The 19,581-nt window shown below is 45.8% G+C and overlaps 1 protein-coding gene and 1 pseudogene across 1 annotated transcript in view; both read right to left on the bottom strand.

The window, feature by feature from the left end:
• Positions 1 to 236: 236 nt before the first annotated feature.
• LOC107113954 lies at positions 237 to 10,310 on the bottom strand (annotated as a pseudogene).
• A 7,872-nt stretch (positions 10,311 to 18,182) lies between these two features.
• Positions 18,183 to 19,581, bottom strand: part of CFAP65 (cilia and flagella associated protein 65) — a 72,215-nt gene continuing 70,816 nt past the window's right edge. Inside the window, exons 30-31 of the mRNA XM_015415366.1 lie at positions 18,871 to 19,008; positions 18,183 to 18,303 (exon numbers count right to left, since the gene is read on the bottom strand). Of these exons, the coding sequence (XP_015270852.1) occupies positions 18,183 to 18,303; positions 18,871 to 19,008 (259 nt within the window). The remainder of the gene's footprint in view (positions 18,304 to 18,870; positions 19,009 to 19,581) is intronic.

The raw sequence follows: 19,581 nt of genomic DNA, 5'->3' as shown, positions 1-19,581 counted from the left end.
TGTGTCTGGCCCTGGCCACGGTGCCCAATGCAAATTCATTAAAGACATGGTTTTGTACATCCTGGGATTGAATCTTGGCACTAAAACAAACAGTAGAGCTCAGGACATGGGGATGGCCCAGTGTACTGTCCTGACATGGAGACAAAAACAAAGCACAAACTATACATTTTAGAATACATCACATTCAGCTATACACAGAAATCCATTGTCTAGTCTTCAGCCAGCTCCGACAAGGTTTATATCACCGAGGTTTCGGTCTGAAGAGGAAAATGTGGTGTTGAGTTATGATGCAACTGCGAGATGCTTTCTGAGCCCTTTCTAGAAATGGAAGAGTTATGAAGCTTGTAATCGCAACCCATTCTTTGGTTCAGACACCAACTCCACCATTTCCTTTTCACCTTGTACTTCACTAATCAGAAAACAATATAGGACTGCAACAACTAGGCCCTGAAATGATCCCAGATATAATTCAAAAATGATTTGATACTTAAGGGAAATGCGGATAGGAAAGACTGCAAACACCATGTAATTGGCTCCAAACAGGGGAATAAGCAGCAACGTTGATTTTGCAAGTGAAGGGAGTACTCACTGGAGAAGACCCTGACGCTGGGAAAGATTGAAGGTAAAAGAAGATGGGGATGGCAAAGGATGAGATGGTCAGACAGTGTTATCGATGCAACGAAGATGAAATTGAGCAAACTCCATGAGAGAAGACAGGAGGGCCGGGCGTGATGTGGTCCATGGGGTCGCGAAGAATCGGACTCGACCATGCGACTGAACAACAACTGGTCATTGCCTCCATCATTGCCTCCATTAGGACTGATCATTGCCTCCATCATCAGGTGATCTCAACCGTCTGTAGTAACATTCTTATCATGCTAATGAAAAGTATAAAATTCACTAAAATGGAAATTAGGATTGGTAATTTTATAATCCACCAAGGACCACTGTGCTCATTGGTATCCCAGCAGCCAGTGTTCTCTAAGTAGATCCTAGATATTGTCCACGTGATGGTTGTTCCTCTGGGCACTGATCTGTGTTGGTGTTGGAATAGAGGATCTCGTCCTTGACTAAAACAGATATTGTGCTTAGAATGAAAGATGGGAACGAATTCAGATGAGTGTAGTCCCGAACGCAGTGAAGTTCCCTAAAAATGCTAAGAATTATCCTTCCTGTCGTCAGAGCAATGAGAGAGCCACTGTGCTCAAGGGTGTAAATTGCTTTCACCGGTCTATAGAAAGTCTGATGGAAAGACCACTGCATGAGACAGTTCCATGTGTTCACATTCCAGTGACACATGCTCAGGATTAGTTCCAGTAGGGTAGGGGGACTAAGGAACTATTTATTTATTTATTTCTATTTTTATCCCACCCTCCCCGCAAGTGGGCTCAGGGTATGTTACAATCACAAGATAACAATATAATTTAAATAGTTAAAACCATATTTCTGTTAAAAACAAACACAATCAAGGTGGGTTCACCTCAACAACGATGCTCAATTTGGGCTGGTTCCATCTGGCCAGCATTGTCAGCAGGGGATGCGGAGATAGATTTGGATGTCCGCTGCCTCATCCATAAGCTTGGCGGAACAGCTCCATCCTGCAGGGCCCTGATCTCAAGAGGGAGCTTATTGCTCAAGGCTGGGGCCATGACAGAAAAGGCCCCGGCCCTAGTCAAGGCCAGCCGGACATCCTTGAGGCCAGGGACCACCAGAAAGGGACAACTGTGCCCAAGACTTCACATTGAAGGTGAGTTCTGGGAGGGAGTTGAAGGAAGTGAGATGGCATTGGGCAGTGTTCTAGGGGACAGCCAGATACAAGTGACAACAGGTGAGAAAGGGTAAAATTGTTTGAGGAAGCAGGAGACCTGGAGAAAGATGGTGGAGCTGCAGGAACAAAGGTCACAGGCAGGGATATATCCAGACTATGAGAGAGGAGAAGTAAGAGTAATGACTTGGCCATGGAGGAGTTTGAAGGTAAGGACCAGGAGTGTACAGAAGCAGCCAATGTAGGGATTTAAGAAGGGGCATCATATGGTCAGAAGCTGAACAATAAGAAAGGTGAATGGTTTTGGCAGCAGAATATGGGATAGAAGTGAAGGGGGTGAGGTGTGACAGCAGAAGACCAGAAAAGAGAAGGATGCAAGTCAAGGAGAGACATAACCGGAGCATGAATCGTAAGGGGTAGAGAAGGAGTGCCATATTTTTGCAATATTTTAATGTGGCACAAAAGAATGAGGTGGAAAAGAATCAAAGATGAAGCCATGGGCAGGAATCATGAAGAGGACACTGAGTGCCAGGAACTGAGGCGACTCTATAGGGCTGACAGGAAAGCTGTGTGCACTTTGTATGTTCATTGATTTTTTTGTGACTGCTGTCACAAATGTTTAGGACCTCTCTGGGTAGAACTAGCCATGGCCCTGAGCGTGGAAGTGCCACCACAAAAGTTCTGCCCCATGTCAAATCCCTCCCGCCCCTTCCCATAACATGTAATTAAATGTATGTCTGCAATGTCATGTACGTTTCCCCACACTGTTTGGGGAACACGGGAAAGGTAAATGTGGGGCGGGGGACTGGACATGGGCTGCTGTTTGTTTTTTCAGAGGCACTCCTCTGTAATGTTTAATTCCACTCCTTGGACTATACCAGCAGCAAAGGTCTTCTGTAAAAGTTTGGAATGGCTTGAACACCATCTAGTGTGACCTGTTAAAAATGAAACAGAAATCTCCACATTCAAACACTCCTAATAGATGATCTCTGAAAATAAAAGATTACAATCTATGTCATAGGTCTTATGATTGCTGTAGTGTGTGAGACCCAACTCAAAGGTGGAGGTATCCCCTTATCAAAACTGCCTATAGGAGAAGGAAGACTAATGGGAAGGGGTTACATGCTTAACAGTATACCTCTGCTTAGGACTACACCAGAGGTGTCAAACATGTGGCCCGCAGGCCGGATCAGGCCCTCAGAGGGCTCCTATCTGGCCTGCAAGGAATTGGTTATTTCCTGCTTCTTTCTCCTTCTCCTGCGGTGCTGTGTTGCAGTTTGCTTTACCAGATGCTCTCAATTGTACAGGAGAGATAGGCAAGTTTCTGTTCCCTGCACTGGCTGAGGCTCCTCCTCCCAGGGGAGGGAGGGAACGAGCCAGAGCTTGTTTCCTGGCCAGGCTGCTTCAGTTGCACAGGAGACAAAGGTAAGCCTTTCTTACCTTTGATTCCCCACTCCTCCACATGCAGCTGCTGGTGTGACCTTTGGTCAGTTACAAATTGTTTCAGAGCTGTTCTCTCATGAACAGTTCTCAAAAGAGCTCTCTCAGCCCCACCTACCTCACAGGGTGTCTGTTGTGGGGAAAGGATGGGAAAGGAGATTGTAAGCCAATCTGAAACGCCTTTGGGTAGTGAAGGGGGGTATAAATCCAATCTCCTCCTCCTCTTCCTCTTCTTCTTCCCGTCCATTGGCTGAGGATCCTCCCCTTCCTCCTGCCTTGCTTTGCTCAGCTGCCTTAATTGCATGGGATAAATACAAAGCACCTTTAAGACCAACAAAATTTTATTTAAGATATGAGCTTTTGTGTGCCTTAATACAGTGTGTCTTTTGTTGGGCTCATTATGCCAGGTCTCCTGAGTGAAACCAGGTACCCCTCCTCTTTTTCACTGTATTCATGTCCTCATGATACAGTCTTTCTCAGTAGGAAACCAATGTGAACTATTTAGATGAGGAATAACAAGTCAGTGAGGTGGATTAGGCTGAGAGTTTGTGTCCAGACCAAGTTCACCCAGCACATTTCCTTTGTAGATTTTTAACCTAGACTTCCCAGATACTGACCACTATACATTGTTGTCTCTGTTCTTGCACTATTTCATAGGAGTTGTGGTTATTTCTCTAGGGAAGACTATAGTTTTGTAAACAAACACAGCCCTCAGTCTGTGTCGGGATGCCTTCTCATGTTCTTGACCAGCACATGAAGCAATTTATGTATAAAAGCTCACAATGCATGTTTTCCCCTGGGTCCTGGGCTCTGAACGCTGAGCATGAGATTTCTGTAATGAATGTCAATAAATCTAAAGTAGTTTTGCAGCTTACAGATGCACACCTAAACAACATAAGATTGCTACAGCACAGATATTTTGATGCAATAATTCAGAGCAAGAGCTGTCAGTTATCAGAGACTATTAAATAAACAAAATATTGCAAGAGTGTTTTGAGCATGTTTTATTTAAAGTTTTAAAAAATCTTTAATTGTGTTCATGTTCTTTATAAAATTTATATCTCCGCTACCTGGCATTACATTTTATGACAGACATAGCCTGGCCCAACGAGGTCTCATTTATGTCAGATCCAGCCCTCATAACAAATGAGTTCAACACCCCTGGACTATACTGTCAGTCTCTCCCACTGAAATAAAAAGGAATTATTAGTAGTGAGCTTTGGCTTCATCATGCCCTTTGTTTCAGGATGGTCTGGCACTGGAATGGTAGAAAAACACTGAAGATCTTGCACAATGCTCTTTTGTCTTCTTATTGGTGCAACACTTATTTGCATAGCACTCTACAATCTATTTTAGTTCATTATGTCTATGAGGTATACCGCTATTATTCCCATATTATAAACAGGGAAACTGAGGATGCTGAGTGACGCACCCAAGATCATGCAGTGGCTATTTCAGATGCATTAGCACTATATTTTCTTTTCTTTGAAGTGATAGTTTGGCTCACATTGATTTAACTTGTGACTCTAATTTAGCTTGTGCGGTGATGGCAGCAGCAGAAATATTTACAACAATTTAAAGAAATTGATGAATTAGTGTAGACCATATATAACTTAACATCAAATAAAGCTCCAAAGTATTGAATCGGTTGTTGAGAATGATTCTGAAATATCAGAATTTTGAAATTCATCAACAAAAGATCGTAGTGCCCACGTAGTATTGTGGTGTAACTTTTAAATCAAGAATAGCAGTCTCTTATCTATCCCAAAATTCTTCCAAAGTAATTATCTTGGAACAGAATCAAAGGCGCAGACAGTCTAAAGCCCTTCTCTTTCTTATATTTGTTTACTAGGTGGCTTAACATACGCAGTGATCTATAGTTGATTTCCCCTGGCAGAATCCAACTAGTTCAGGGCCCAAAATTTGCTGCTCTGTCATCCATACTTTAAGTTTGTTTGCCAGGTGTCCTGCATATAGTTTCCCCACAATAGATAAAAGACTAATGGGTCTATAGTTGCAAAGCAATTAGTACACAAACAGGTTAAGAATTCGAAGGAAACTGTTAGACTTCAGAATTCCAAAGTAGAGAAAAGACTTCACAATTCCAAACTGGAAAAGCACAAATGTCCAATTTCATATTTGCTCAATTTCATGTCCGTTGCATCAGTAACACTGTCTAACCATCTCATCCTTTGCCGTCCCTTTCTTCTGTTACTGTCTTTCCCAGTGTCAGGATCTTCTCCAGTGAGTGCTCCCTTCTCATTTGGTGGCCAAAGTATATGAGCTTCAGCTTCAGTATCTGACTTTCCAGGGAACAGTCAGGGTTGATTTCCTTTAGGATTGCCTGCTTTGATTTCCCTGCAGTCCAAGGGACTCTCAAGAGTCTTCTCCAGCACTATAATTCAAAAGAATCTATTCTTCAGCGCTTGGCCTTCCTTATGGTCCAACTCTCGCAGCCATACATTACTACTGGGAATACCATCGCTTTGACTATACGGACCTTTGTTGGCAGGGTGATGTTGCTCCTATACCCTCCCATTTTTGCTGAATGAAAGGGTGGAGGCGGCTCCAGAGTTAGCACCATCTTGAGCCACTGTAGTAGCAAAAATGAATAGGATTGGGTGAAAGGGCTACTTAACACAAGCAAAGCCAGAAGTCATAGCAGCACCATGGTGCTCCCTTCCCGTAATGACATCAGATGTTGTACTACTCAACTATCAATAAGTGTCCTTTCTTCTAGCTGCAATAGGACAACCACAGGAAATAGGATTACATAAGTAAAAGGAGGATGGGCACATGATTTTGGATAGGGGTAAGACTGATTGGTTTAGAATAGGAAAAGGAGTACGACAAGGATGTATATTGTCACCTTGCTTATTTAATATATATGCAGAGTACATCATGCGAAATGCTGGCCTGGATGAATCACAAGCGGGAATTAAGATTGCTGGGGAAAAGATCAACAACCTCAGATATGCAGACGATACCACTCTAATGGCAGAAAGTGAAGAGGACCTAAAGAGCCTCTTGCTCAGCGTAAAAGAGGAGAGCGCAAAAGTAGGCTTGAAGCTCAACATCAAAAAAACTAAGATCATGGCATCCGGCCCCATCACTCCTTGGCAAATAGAAGGGGAAGTCGTGGAAGTAGTGACAGACTTCACGTTCCTGGGATCCCAGATCACCGCAGACTGTGACAGCAGCCATGAAATTAAAAGACGCCTGCTCCTTGGGAGGAAAGCGATGGCGAACCTAAACAGCATGATAAAAAGTAGAGATGTCACCCTGCCAACAAAAGTCCACGTGGTCAAAGCAATGGTATTCCCAGTAGTCATGTATGGCTGCGAGAGTTGGACTATATGGAAGGCCGAGCGCCAAAGAATAGATTCTTTTGAACTATGGTGCTGGAGATGACTCTTGAGAGTCCCTTGGACTGCAAAAAGATCAAATCAGTCAATCCTCAAAGAAATCAACCCTGACTGTTCCCTGGAAGGCCAGATAATGAAACTGAAGCTCAAATACTTTGGCCACCAAATGAGAAGGGAGCACTCACTGGAGAAGACCCTGATGCTGGGAAAGATTGAAGGTCAAAGAAGATGGGGACGGCAAAGGATGAGATGGTTAGATAGTGTCATAGATGCAATGAATATGAAGTTGAGCCAACTTCAGAGGACGGCGGGAGACCGGCAGGCCTGGCGTGATCTGGTTCATGGGGTCGCAAAGAGTCGGACTCGAGTGTGCAACTGAACAACAACAAAACCTTCTTTCATTTTGTATAAATTCTCAAGCTTGCATGCAGAGGCTGCCTTGGAAGCCAGCTTGGACCAAACTTTCATGGCAATGTCCTGTATGTCTTGAAGGAGCAGCAAGGCCACTGGTCCAGATTCTGCGGTATAGAGGACCTTCATTATGGGATCTGATGTTTGAGGTTCCATGGACATATATTGGAGGTTAAGGGCTTTTGCCATTCAAACAATTTGTTCAGCATACAATCTTAATCCTCTGTCTGTGACAGCACCAAATGGTCTCCGACAGTGTCATCTGGAGAGGGCATTAGAGATGTCCTCTGACTCAGGTTCTGAGCAGCAATACATTTTTGTTGTTGTTGTTGTTCAGTCGCACAGTCGATGTTTACCCAGTGAACGTTTCTTATTTTGATGACTGTGAAGTGGAATGCTGGGCCCATGGGCTGGGCTGGAACTATTGCTGGGCCCTTGATGAGCCTACATCATGCTGCTTCTGTTTGTTGCATCGAGTGTTGTGCCGGAGGAAATTCAAACACCTCATCATCTGATAATCTTGGCAAGTGGAGACATTGCCTCGAAGGCAATGGTGTCCTCAGCCTTGGAGAAAGGACATCTCAATCGGAAGCGGTGAGTCTTGACATTGAGGTGACAGAAGCACATGATTACTCGGGGACGATGCTCAGTTTCGAGAGGCGGTGTGGGGTCAATGCCTATTGGGTGAGGCCTGTCAGTCTCAAAGTGGAGGAGAGACTCAACATCGGGGAGATGGGGATTGTCAGCACTGAGCCGGTGATCGGTGGCGAGGTGAGAGGGAATTGCAAGGCGAGGCTTGGTGAGCATGCTTTATATTTTTCTTAGATTTTTTTTACTGCTGCTCCAGTGCCAATCAAACAGCAGCTGATTATTCCATCTGCTGAAGAGTGGATGGGGTCAGTGCCGAGCCTACCAAGGGAGCCCTCGTTCTTTTCTCAAAGGCAGGCCACTTCTCTGATATCGGATTGGGGATCACAAAAGCCTTTTCCCACAATGCAGCTTTGAGTCTGGCTACTCTGACTTCTCTAGGCTTTTGGTGTGAGGTGATGGCAGGCTGGGCACGAGGCAGCATTATGCCCTTTGTCCAAACATAATAGGGACTATTTGTGCTCGGTATTTTGAGCCATTTTGGCACCACATTTTTTTTAAAAAGTGCTACCCTACCGTCTTCCTTTTCAGTTTTGAAGAAAATCTTTGTGAAGTGAAAACAGCTTGCTAAGAAATGTTCTCTCCTTATGACAGCAAAAAGAGTACTGCGGGGAGAGGGCTTGCCCCTCCCCTGTCACGTGACCATTTGGGTGAGAAAGGCGATGCTGAAGATGGAGGGGAGGGGAGCACTCTTGGGCTCCAGAAACGTCTCTTTCAAGCTTGCAAGCTCTTCTCTGTGGCTGGCCCATGTAAACACAGTCCCCCATGTGGGACTGCACAGAAGCCAGGAAGATGTTTCAGTTGGGGGAATCTGTGGTGTACGGGGGGGGGGGAGGTTTGCTCAGGGCTTCCTGTGTACTTGTGCAGAAAAGCACTCATGCACGAAGCAAAAAAATCAAACCATCCAAAATTAATTCTAGGTATAATGTGGGTAAGAGAGAACTGCTCACCTGTCAAATGTGATGATACTGGCCCTTCAGGTGGCCAACAGGCTTGGAGGGGGAACCAGGGCTCTTTTTGTAGAAAAAGCCCAGCAGGAACTCATTAGCATAACAGGCCACACCAAGCAGCAGAAACTCATTAGCATATTAGGCCACACCCCTGATTGCACCACTCATTAGCTTATTAGGCCACACACCCCTGGTTACCAGAAGTGTGGTCATCCAGCCACACCCACCTTTTGTTTCTTATTCTATTTACCTTGTTTGTTGTCAAAACCCAGGGCCTTTTTTTGTAGCAGGAACTCCTTTGCATGTTAGGCCACACACCCCTGATGTAGCCAATCCTAATGAGTTTCTACTGCTGGGCGTGGCCTGTTATGCTAATGAGTTCCTGCTGGGTGTGGCCAACTTGGGAGCCAGCCAGAACTCCGTTCCTGTGCGTTCCTGCCCCAAAATAGCCCTGGGAAAGCCCCACCCTACCAGCCTTACCCATGATAATCACACACTATATTCTGATAAAATACTGCTAACAGAGTGGAACCACGGAGGGGGAACGGTTGGATTCTGCCAGCACAATTCATAGCATGAATACTAGTAAGACCAGTTTTTCCAGCTCCAAAGTCTCAACCTGGAGGAAGGACTGTGTCCCACAGCTCTGGGGATGTGGCGATTTGCCCAAAAACTCCAAATGCCTGCCCATACATTTTAATAAGCCCAACAATGGAAGAAAATCTTTGAAAAGGAGTATGTGTGAGTGAAGAATTTAAGTTCTGCAAAAGTTTCCACAGCAGGGCTAGCAAGCACCTCATCATCCTAGCTAGTGATGGGAGAAAAGGAGGGGACAGAAGACATGAACAACGTTACAGTGAACTGAAGTTGTCCTATAATTTTAGAAAAGGTAATGAAAACAGGTGGAAGATAGGCGCCATGGTCCTAACAGAGAATGTCAGCTGATCATCTCATTTGGTCGGGTAACATTGTCTTTTTTCGGTGGTATGGATGGTCTCTTGAGGCACCTTTTCACATTGAGATTGTAGGAAACAGGAACTGACCAGTATGGACCCTCAATACTCGTGGAGGGGTGAATCCCAATGCACATCGCAGCCAGTTCCCCACTTTCCCCTCTTTACAGCTTGGGGAGGGAGATTCATGTGGGGGAATCCCAAATCCCCCCTCATCACCCATCCTGGCATGGCTCCAGGCTCCCATCAAGCCCAGTGTCGTCCTCCTCCTCGTCTGCACCCTGGCGTAGCACGACTGCTGGCCTCCTCCACTGCCAGGAGTGGCATACCTGCCTCCTCCTCCGCCGCCCCCAGGGTCAGGCTCAGCGCAGCTGCCAGCCTCGTCCGCTGCCACTGGGCTCCTGCTGGGCTCTTGGACTGTGCAGCCTCCACTGGACCCACCACAGCTCCCCTGTCCCACCGCCAATCACCGGAGGTAAGTGCGCTCCCTGTGCTCGTGTAGAGAACGCTACTTTGCTTTTTGAGGGATTAATGCCCCACCGTTGTTTTTCTATTTTCAGGTTTTCCTGCAGGACTGGGGAATGCCCCAGGTTTGCTGAACAATCTGTTTAGCCTCCGTGTGGCTCCAGTCTGCGGATTTATATATTTATTTATATCTTCGATTTGTATACCGCCCTTTACCCAAGGGTCTCTGGGACGCCATCATGCCGCCGTAGCTCCGCCTCCATTCGGTCTCTGTCGCCGCCGCATCCACGAGTCGCCTCTGCTCCGCCGCCATATCGCTGCCGCCAACACTCCTGGCACACACCATCAGGAGGGAGGGTGCCCCCTGCCAACCTAGGGCAGGTACCCATTTGTCTACTTGCGGTTATGCTTTCGAGCCGCTGGGTGGGCGGGAGCTGGGACTTGGGCCAGGAGCTCACCCCGGCCGCAGTGGGTCTCGAACAGCCATAGTGGCTGTTCGCTAGTGTTGTTAATGCAGGCGTTGAACTGCCTGCGCCACCGCTCAACAGATAGGGGCCACGCTCGGCGAATAGTATCACAGATCAACACATTTAGACTTTCTGGAGAAAATTCTAACATGCTGTGGTCCCAAGAATGCTTTAAAAATTCATTGCACTTTTTGGGGGGAGGGTCCCAGATTGTAAATTATCATCTACGAACTGAAATATTGCATACTCTGGTGCAGGACTGCAATGTTCAGGCCTCTCTCCATAGTAGAGGCAAAAAAATAACTTCCTTTGTGGCTATGATGTTACATCTTTTGGAATGACTGCCAACAGACTTGGAGAGAATAACAGAGGCTTAATGTGTAGAAATGGTCAGCAGAAGGCTTTTCATGGCATAGGGGAAGTGTAAATAACATCACCTGGTAAATGACATTCCACTAACACTCTATTTAAGAGACAGGACATGTCTTCCTCCAGGCAACTCACAGCCCTACTTTTCTCATAACACTAACCCGCCAGTTTTCAAAACTTTGTTACGTTGTGTTTGTGTCTCAGGCAAAGCAGGAGCTCTGGTTTAAAAAGTGAATGTAAGTTTAACTCTGGGCATTAGTTCAGTGTTTGTGTGATTTCCCCCATTAAATAAACTGGGTACAAGACAAAACGTACAGATAAGGAAACTCAGAATTTGATTCCGAGGTCATGAATCTATACTTTAATCGTGGCGTCCGTATAGAATATCAGAAAGAACAAAAGTTTCTAGATGTCGTGACCCGTTCCTCTTCCAATCTGGATTAATAAACCATGTAATTAAAATTAAGAAACAATTCAAAAATTTCAGAAGAGTGGGTGTGTTAGTTTGTTGGGGGGAAAACAAAATCAATCTTGTGGCGCTTTTTATTGTAGCATAATGTTTTGTGGATTAGAGCCCACTTTGTAGGGTTGCCAAGTGGACTCCTGTTTGGCTCCCGGCGTGTGCGTGCACGCGCGCTGCATGCACATCACAGGGAAGTGATGTCATTACGCCGGGCACGCTGGGGGCGGGGCCACGACCATACAAGGGAAAACCATAGAGTCATAATGTCCCTTCCCTGTGACGTGCATGCTGGGGCGGGGTTCCCCCCGGGGCCCGATTCCGTGGCGTCAGGGAACAGGCATCTGGGGCAGGGGGATTTCCGCTCCCCGGGGGGACTTGGCAGCCCTACCACTTTGTCAGATGCATGTAGTATGTCCTCACTAGGAAGGCATTTACATGGGAAGTTATACTGGGGGTAGGAAATAGGATATCATCGCTATCTGCTAAATTAGAACTCACTTCATGCACCTAATGACATTTATGCTAGTATTAAAAAATGTTAGGAGAGCCACAAGACTCCTGTTTGTAGTTCCAAAATGCAGCTGGAGACAATGTAATCAGTTACCCCTGTGGGGTCCCCAGCCTTTTTGAGCCTGCAGGCACATATGGGATTCTGACAGGGCACGGTGGGCTCAGCCACAAAATGGCTGCTGCAGGAGGTGAGACCTCCTCTTTCAGTACAAATGAACAGAACAGTTTTACACTCCTATGTGTAAAATCTGCACAGCCAATCAGAAGTCTCACTTGATACAAATCTGCACAGCCAATCAGAAGTCTTGCTGGGCAAAAGCCCTACCTGGCCCCGCCTACTTCCTAGAAACACTGGGTGGGCTCCAGGATAGGTGTTGGTGGGCGCCATGGCACCCAGGGGGAACCTGCATGGCCTGGGGTGACTCCGTCTTTGCTGCATGCTGGTGTTTAGTTGTCTTGAGTCTTATGCTGCTACCGAGAGAACTGCCTCTCTCATGCTTGCTAGCCTGGGTTGCTTCTTACCCCCACTGAAGCCAAGTGCAAGTCGGCCTGCCTCATCCAAGCGTTTGGGAATTAATAATTCTTTGACTCGTAGGACGCATTTAGGGTATAAGATGTATAGTTTTAGTCATGCCTGTGGTCTTGAGGTCTGGCTAAGTTTTGCTGTACATGTGCACCTGAGGCCCAGTTGAGAGCAGCTTAGCATGCATCTTCTGTAACTCTGATGCGTTATTAAAGATCTCCTTGTAAGTGAACCCAGATCTCTTGTATTGCTTCATTAGAATTTCTGAGAACCTATGGTGCCCCTGGCTAGGATCCATAACACCACCACATTGAGGACCCCTGAATTAACCCTTAACAAATTTTCAACATCCTTTTGTCCATACTAATGGGTGAGACCTCCTCTTTCAGTACAAATAAACAGAACAGTTTTACACTCCTATGTGTAATGCCATGGCACAATTATATAATAGGAAAGAATCACCAATGCATCCTTTTCATGTTCTTTCGACAAGAGAATACAAAATGAGTGAGTTTGCTCCTGTACATAAACAAAGGAAAGGAAAAATAATTACTTGCGATGTGCACTAAAGCAACTCATCCTATTTCTACTGTCCAAGACATGGCAGATTTGTCATTTTGGACTGTGAGGACTGCCTCTTTTTCTCTCTAGCAGGGCTTCTGTACTTTTACCAGGTACATGACAAGCAGATCAACCTGTGACAGCTATGATGGACAAAGCTCTTGCGCTACCCTTCCGCGATAGGAAACCATTAAGTCCCATCAAACTCAGTGGGATTGACTGTGTACATGCTTAACTGCCATACTTCACAATATTCACAGTTGGGCCTTTTCTCTTTTTGAGGATGAATAGGAACGGATTGCACTTGATGAGGAGCCTGCCCTGGCTTCAGTATCTGAGCATCTTTCTATGTTTTCTGCATTTGCCACCAGAAAAGAACCATGTCACTAAGTACAGCCAGGGTGGTGTAGTGACTAGAGTGTGAGGCTAGGATATGGAAGACCCAGGTTCAAATCCCCACTTTGCCACGGAAGCTTGATGACGACTCTGGGCCAGTCACTCTCTCTGAGCCTAATCTACCCTCACAGGATTGGAATGGGTGAGAGGAGAACAATGTTGAACGCCACTTTGAGTCTTCTTTGGGGAGAAAGGTTTCCCTTGCTCGAAAGCCAGTCGAATCTGACTCTAGGGTTACAGTGCTCATCTCCGTTTCCAAGCCGAAGAGACAGCACTGTCCAAAGACATTTCCGTGGTCATGTGGCTGGCATGACTAAATGCAGAGGCGCGCAGAACACTGTTACCTTCCCACCGAAGCAGTACCTATTTATCTACTTGCAATTTCTTGCTTTCGAACTGCTAGGTTGGCAGGAGCTGGAACTAGAGACGGGAGCTCACTCCATCATGCGGCAACCCGGGTCTCAAACTGCTGAACTACCGACCTTCCACAGCCTGCAGTTCAGAATCTTAACCACTTGAGCCACTGCAGCTCCTTTGGGGAGAAATATCAATAAATGGAGCTGTTGCCCCTAATTTGCAGGTGGATAAGAAGGTCCAAGAAAAAAAGCAGCCTTCTGCGTATACCTACCAAAGAAAAGTACTTGGATTACAATTCCAGTCCCACTGAACTAAAATTAGCTTCATTCCACATACTTCACTTTCAGATTGTGGTCTATCTGCAGATACCAGCCTGATCCATAGTGGATTTCCTAAAGCTCCTGACTCAGAAGCCGCAGGGAGTCTTCATTGCCCAGTGCCCTGTGTTTTAAAGAGAATACCATTGTCATCTTCTTCAGCTTTCTGATTTTCAGAACGTTCACCTCACCTTTGGAAGGGCTTGCCCTACTAGTCTAGCTGGCTGCACTACAGCTGCTCATAAGAACATAAGAGAAGCCAATGTTGGGTCAGGCCAAAGGCCCATCCAGTCCAACACTCTGTCATACAGTGGGCAAAAATACCAGGTGCCATCAGGAGGTCCAGCAGTGGGGCCAGGACGCTAGGAGCCCTCCCACTGTTGCCCCTCCCCCCCAAGCACCAAGAATACAGAGCATCACTTGCCCCAGCCTGAGAGTTCCTATCTACACCTTGTGGCTAATAACCACTGATGGACTTCCCTCCATATGGTTATCTAATTCACACCATTGATTTATACAGGGGCATTATGATACTGGCTGATTTGTTTTCAATACCCTTCCTAATAATCCCCAGCATAGCGTTGGCCTTTTTTATTGCAGATTCACACTGTCTTGACATTTTCATTGAGTTATCTACTACAACTCCAAGATCTCTCTCTTGGTCTGTCTCTGCCAGTTCGGACCTCACGTGTATTTATAGTTAGGATTTTTAGCTCCAATGTGCATCACCTTGCACTTGGCCACATTGAACCCCATTTGCCACGTTGATACCCACTTGCCCATCCTCAACAGGTCCCTTTGGAGTGCCTCACAATCCTCCCTGGTTCTCACCACCCTGAACAACTTTGTGCATCTGTAAATGTAGCCACCTCACTGCTTACTCCCAACTCCAAATCATTAATAAACAAGTTAAAAAGCATCGGACCCAGTACTGATCCCTGTGGTACCCCACTGCTTACCACCCTGCACTGAGAAAATTGCCCATGTTTCCTATTAATTAGCCAGTTTTTGAACCACAAGAGGATTTGTCCTTTTATCCCATGACTATTGAGCTTACTTAGGAGCCTTTGATGAGAATCTTTATCAAAAGCTTTCTGGAAGGCAAGGTAAACAACATCTATTGGCACCCCCTTGTCCACATGTTTGTTCACTCCCTCAATAAAACACTAACAGGTTAGTGAGACAAGATCTTTCCTTACAGAACACATGCTGGGTCTACCTCCATAGTTTTTGTTCATCAATGTGCCTACTAATTCTTTCCTTAATAACAGTTTCCACCAACTTACCCGGTATCGACATCAGACTGACTGGCCTGTAATTTCCCAGATCTCCTCTGGAACCCTTTTTTAAAGATGGGAGTGACATTAGCTACCTTCCAGTCCTATGGAATGGAGGCAGCTATGTGCCTACTAATTCTTTCCTTAATAATGGTTTCCACCAATTTACCCGGTATCGACGTCAGACTGACTGGCCTGTAATTTCCTGGATCTCCTCTGGAACCCTTTTTAAAGATGGGAGTGACATTTGCTACCTTCCAATCCTCAGGAATGGAGGCAGATTTTAAGGAAAGATTACATATCTTTGTCAGGAGATCTACAAGTTCACATTTGAGTTCTTTCAGAACTCTCGGATGTATGCCATCTGGGCCTGGTGATTTATCAGTTTTTGAGTTGTCTATCAGTTTTAGGACCTCCTCTCTCGTCACCTCAATCTGACTCAGGTCTTTCAACACCCCTCCCGAAATCAGCGGTTCTGGAGTGGGCAAGCACTTCTCATCTTCCACAGTGAAGATGGAGGCAAAAAAATGCATTCAGCTTCTTAGCCATTTCCCTATCATCCTTCAGTACTCCTTTTACCCCTTGGTCATCCAAGGGCCCCACTGCCTCCCTGGCTGGTTTCCTGCTTCTAATGTATTTGAAGAAAGTTTTATTGTTTATGTTTTTTTTGCTATATATGCTCCTCATATTCCCTTTTTGCCTGCCTGATCACAGACTTGCATTTTATTTGCCACAGCCTGTGTTCCTTTTTATCAACCTGAGACTTGCTTAAAGGAATCCTTCTTACCTTTTACCTTTCCATTACTTTGTTTGTTAACCATGCAGAGAATTAACCCCTTTTAAAGTTAAAAGCATTTGTGTTGGTCATTTTGGACAACTCCCTATTTATACAAATACTGAACTCAATAACATTATGGTCACTGTTCCCAAGTGGTGCAATCATTTTTACATCTCTCACCAGGTCTTGGACGTTACTTAGGACCAAATCCAGGATCGTCTCTCCCCTGGTAGGTTCTGTGACCATCTGTTCCATAGCACAATCATTGAGAGTGTCTAGAAACTCAATCTCTTTTTCTCAACTTGAACACATATTGACCCAATCAGTGTGTGGGTAGTTAAAATCACCTATTATGACACAGTTATTTTGTCTAGCCGCTATCTTTATGCTCCTCTAAAAGGTAAAGGTAAAGGTTTCCCTTGCTTGAAAGCCAGTCAAATCCGACTCTAGGGTTGCAGTGCTCATCTCCATTTCCAAGCCGAAGAGCCAGCACTGTCTGAAGACATTTTCATGGTCATGTGACTGGCATGACTATACATCGAGGCACATGGAATGCTGTTACCTTCCCACCAAAGCAGTACCTATTTATCTTCTTGCAATTTCTTGCTTTCAAACAGCTAGGTTGGCAGAAGCTGGAACCAGAGACAGGAGCTCACTCCGTCATGCGGCACTCGGGTCTCGAACTACTGAACTACTGACCTTCCAGCCTGCAGTTCAGCATCTTAAACATTGAGCCACTAAATAAGTCCTAAATAAGAATTATGACTCATGTTGGAAATAAGAAGGGATAGTTGCTTCTTAGCCTGTGTTCCTTGCCTGTAAAATAGTAATATTCATTGGCTGCCTGTGACCCAGTCTGTGTGAGTAACAATTTTAGGATTTTTATGTTGGAATCCCTAATGGGTAATAAATTAGATGTGAATCTGTACCTGTACAGTCTGACACCCCAATGTATGGCTGATGTGGTGTAGCAAGTAACTGTCACTGGCCCTGCCTGTAGTGGAACTATTTTGTATTTGGAAAGAGTCTTTTTTCCAACAGTCTCCAGCTGGTGGACCTTGAAGTTCTGACAAAAAAGAAGAAAAAATCCTTTCAATCCTAAAGTATGCCTAACCCAAGTTTACAGGAATTCCTCTATAAGAGTATATTTATTAAATAGGCTAGATTAAAAAGGAAGATGTGTGGTGATCCACTTTTCCCACACATTTGATAATTTAATTTACGCAACTTATTCCCATCAGGAAAAGACCTTTAGTATAGATGTCTCAGCAAGTTTAAGAGCAGGGCTCTTAGCTACAAAGAGATCTGTGCAGGATGCAAGTTGAACAGCTTAATATTTGTGTTTTGCAAGTTGAACAGCTTAATATTTGTGCAAGTTGAACAGCTTAATATTTGTGTTTTGGTGCTGCCTATAAACCTACAGCACAGGGAACTGCAATGGTGCTGCTGCTGTTGCAAAGGCTTTAAGCTCAATGGAACAAAAACCTGATGATGTGCGGCAAATGTAGGTTGTGCTGGTCTAGCTTTTTTCCTCACTGCAACACGGTAGAATTTCCTGTTCAATGTGTACAAACCTCTGGCTGTTGGAGGACAGAAAAGATAGCAAGGATGAATGAGTCCCATCCTGTTCCTTGGTCAGCTGGACGGTAAGTATGTGAGAGATACTGCAGCTGGTTTATCTCAAAGACCATATAGCTCAGATTTTTGGTTCCTAGTGCTCAATATAGCTCCATGGCTTGCATATGTGGCTGAAATTATATGACCAGCAAGGAAAATACCTTGCACTATCCCCTGCTGAATTTACATCATACCAGACAAGAAGAAGCCTGCATTGCCCCCTGCTGGGGGGAAAAAACTTGAACACTAACACAGAAGACTTGCAAATGTGAAAGCAGTTACCTTCATTTGAAAAAACCTCCTAATCTGTCTCATGGAACACAAGTGGAACCATCTTCCTTTGCTGCAAAACTGAATCAGATTTTGAAGACAGCATGATACAGCCTCCTCCACTTCTATCACTATGACAGGCAGGGTCCACATTACAGTTCTGCTGCAAATCATGTCTCATTTGATCAAGGAGGCAGGCTTTCTAGGACTGCTACGGCTTACACAGAGGCTAGACTGCTGCAAATACTGGCTTCGAAAGGCATCAGAGTTTGTCAGGCTCCTAAGAGGGCAAGGTGATGTGCCGCTGCCGATCAGAATCCTTCATCTCACTCGACAGACAGCTCAGCGGTACCACAAAAACCTGGGACAGCCTGTCGCAGGACTCAGCAGAACTGAAATCTCTGAAAGAAAAAGTTTCCTTTGAATTTCTACCTGTTTCACCCCGCACCATGTTACAGCAAGGCCAATTTCTGGCTTTTAGGGAACAGGGATTCAGCCCAGACCCTAGTAGGGCACCGTGATTCAGAGTCAACAGTCAAAAGTCGGGGGGGGGGGGGGAATACCTGTATTCCTCATATTCTGTCCTGACTTTCCTTCTAGAACTGGAGCTGCCACAGAAATCTTTAGTTCTGTCTGATGTATCCTGGTCCTTCATGGAGGAGCTGTAATTGCAGAGTATTCGCCAAGCTCAGTGCAATAGTTGATGCGTTGCGGCTTTTACTACCCAGACCTCTGACCATTCTCCTGTGGCTGCCCACACTCATCCTCCCCCCTTGAGACCCTTCCCCCCCCAGGCTCCCAGCAAACGGCACGGAAAACTCTTGGACCACATAAACAGCTTTCGCCACTGCTAAAATGGGCATCACCCAAGCTCCCCCTTTCCTTTGCCCTGACCTCATGCTCAAATCTAACATTGATCTGCAAGTGTGGCTTTTATTTCCAGAGACCAGACCCCCCCCCCTACTTACTTTTGGAAGAGAAGAGGAGGGAGGGCAATGATTCTGGGTCTCGCTGTCAGCACCACCTCACCACGACTGGCCTCCACCAGAACGTTCTGGATAGTATTATCCAGCACCAATTCTGCCAGATTTGCATATGCCGGCATCCTTGGAAGAAAGAACACTTCAGTTCCCCCCATCTAGCAAAGCCAGCATTTCCCAATACGCTCACAGGATACCATTGTGGCACACTTCTCTCCTTTATAAGATGCACAGCTACCGTTGGTGCCAGCGCCAGAGGTTAGGAGTCTGGGAGTGCTCCTGGATGCTTCCATGACAACAGAGGCCCAGGTAGCGGCCATTGCCAGGTCGGCCTTCTATCATCTTCGGGTGAACAGGCAGTTGGTTCCCTTCCTTGACCATGCTGACCTAGCAACAGTGATCCATGTGATGGTCACCTCGAGACTAGACTATTCTAACACTCTCCACATGGGGCTGCCCTCATTGCAGATTCGGAGGCTGCAGCTAGTGCAGAATGCTGCAGCCAGGCTTCTGATGGGTCTCCCCAGGTGGGAGCACATCCAGCCTGTGTTGTGGCAACTGCACTGGCTGCCAATAGCATACCGAAAATGCTTCAAGGTTCTTACCTTTAAAGCCCTATATGGCCAGGGACCAGCATACCTGCAGGGCCGCCTTTCCCCATATATATCCCAGAGAGCACTTTGGTCGGGGTCTCAAAAT

The sequence above is a fragment of the Gekko japonicus genome, unplaced genomic scaffold, assembly GCF_001447785.1.
Source record: "Gekko japonicus isolate JY-2015 unplaced genomic scaffold, Gekko_japonicus_V1.1 scaffold881, whole genome shotgun sequence".
NCBI lineage: Eukaryota > Metazoa > Chordata > Lepidosauria > Squamata > Gekkonidae > Gekko > Gekko japonicus.
Note: the sequence above shows the minus strand (reverse complement) of the source record. Positions and strands in the feature narration are given on the sequence as shown.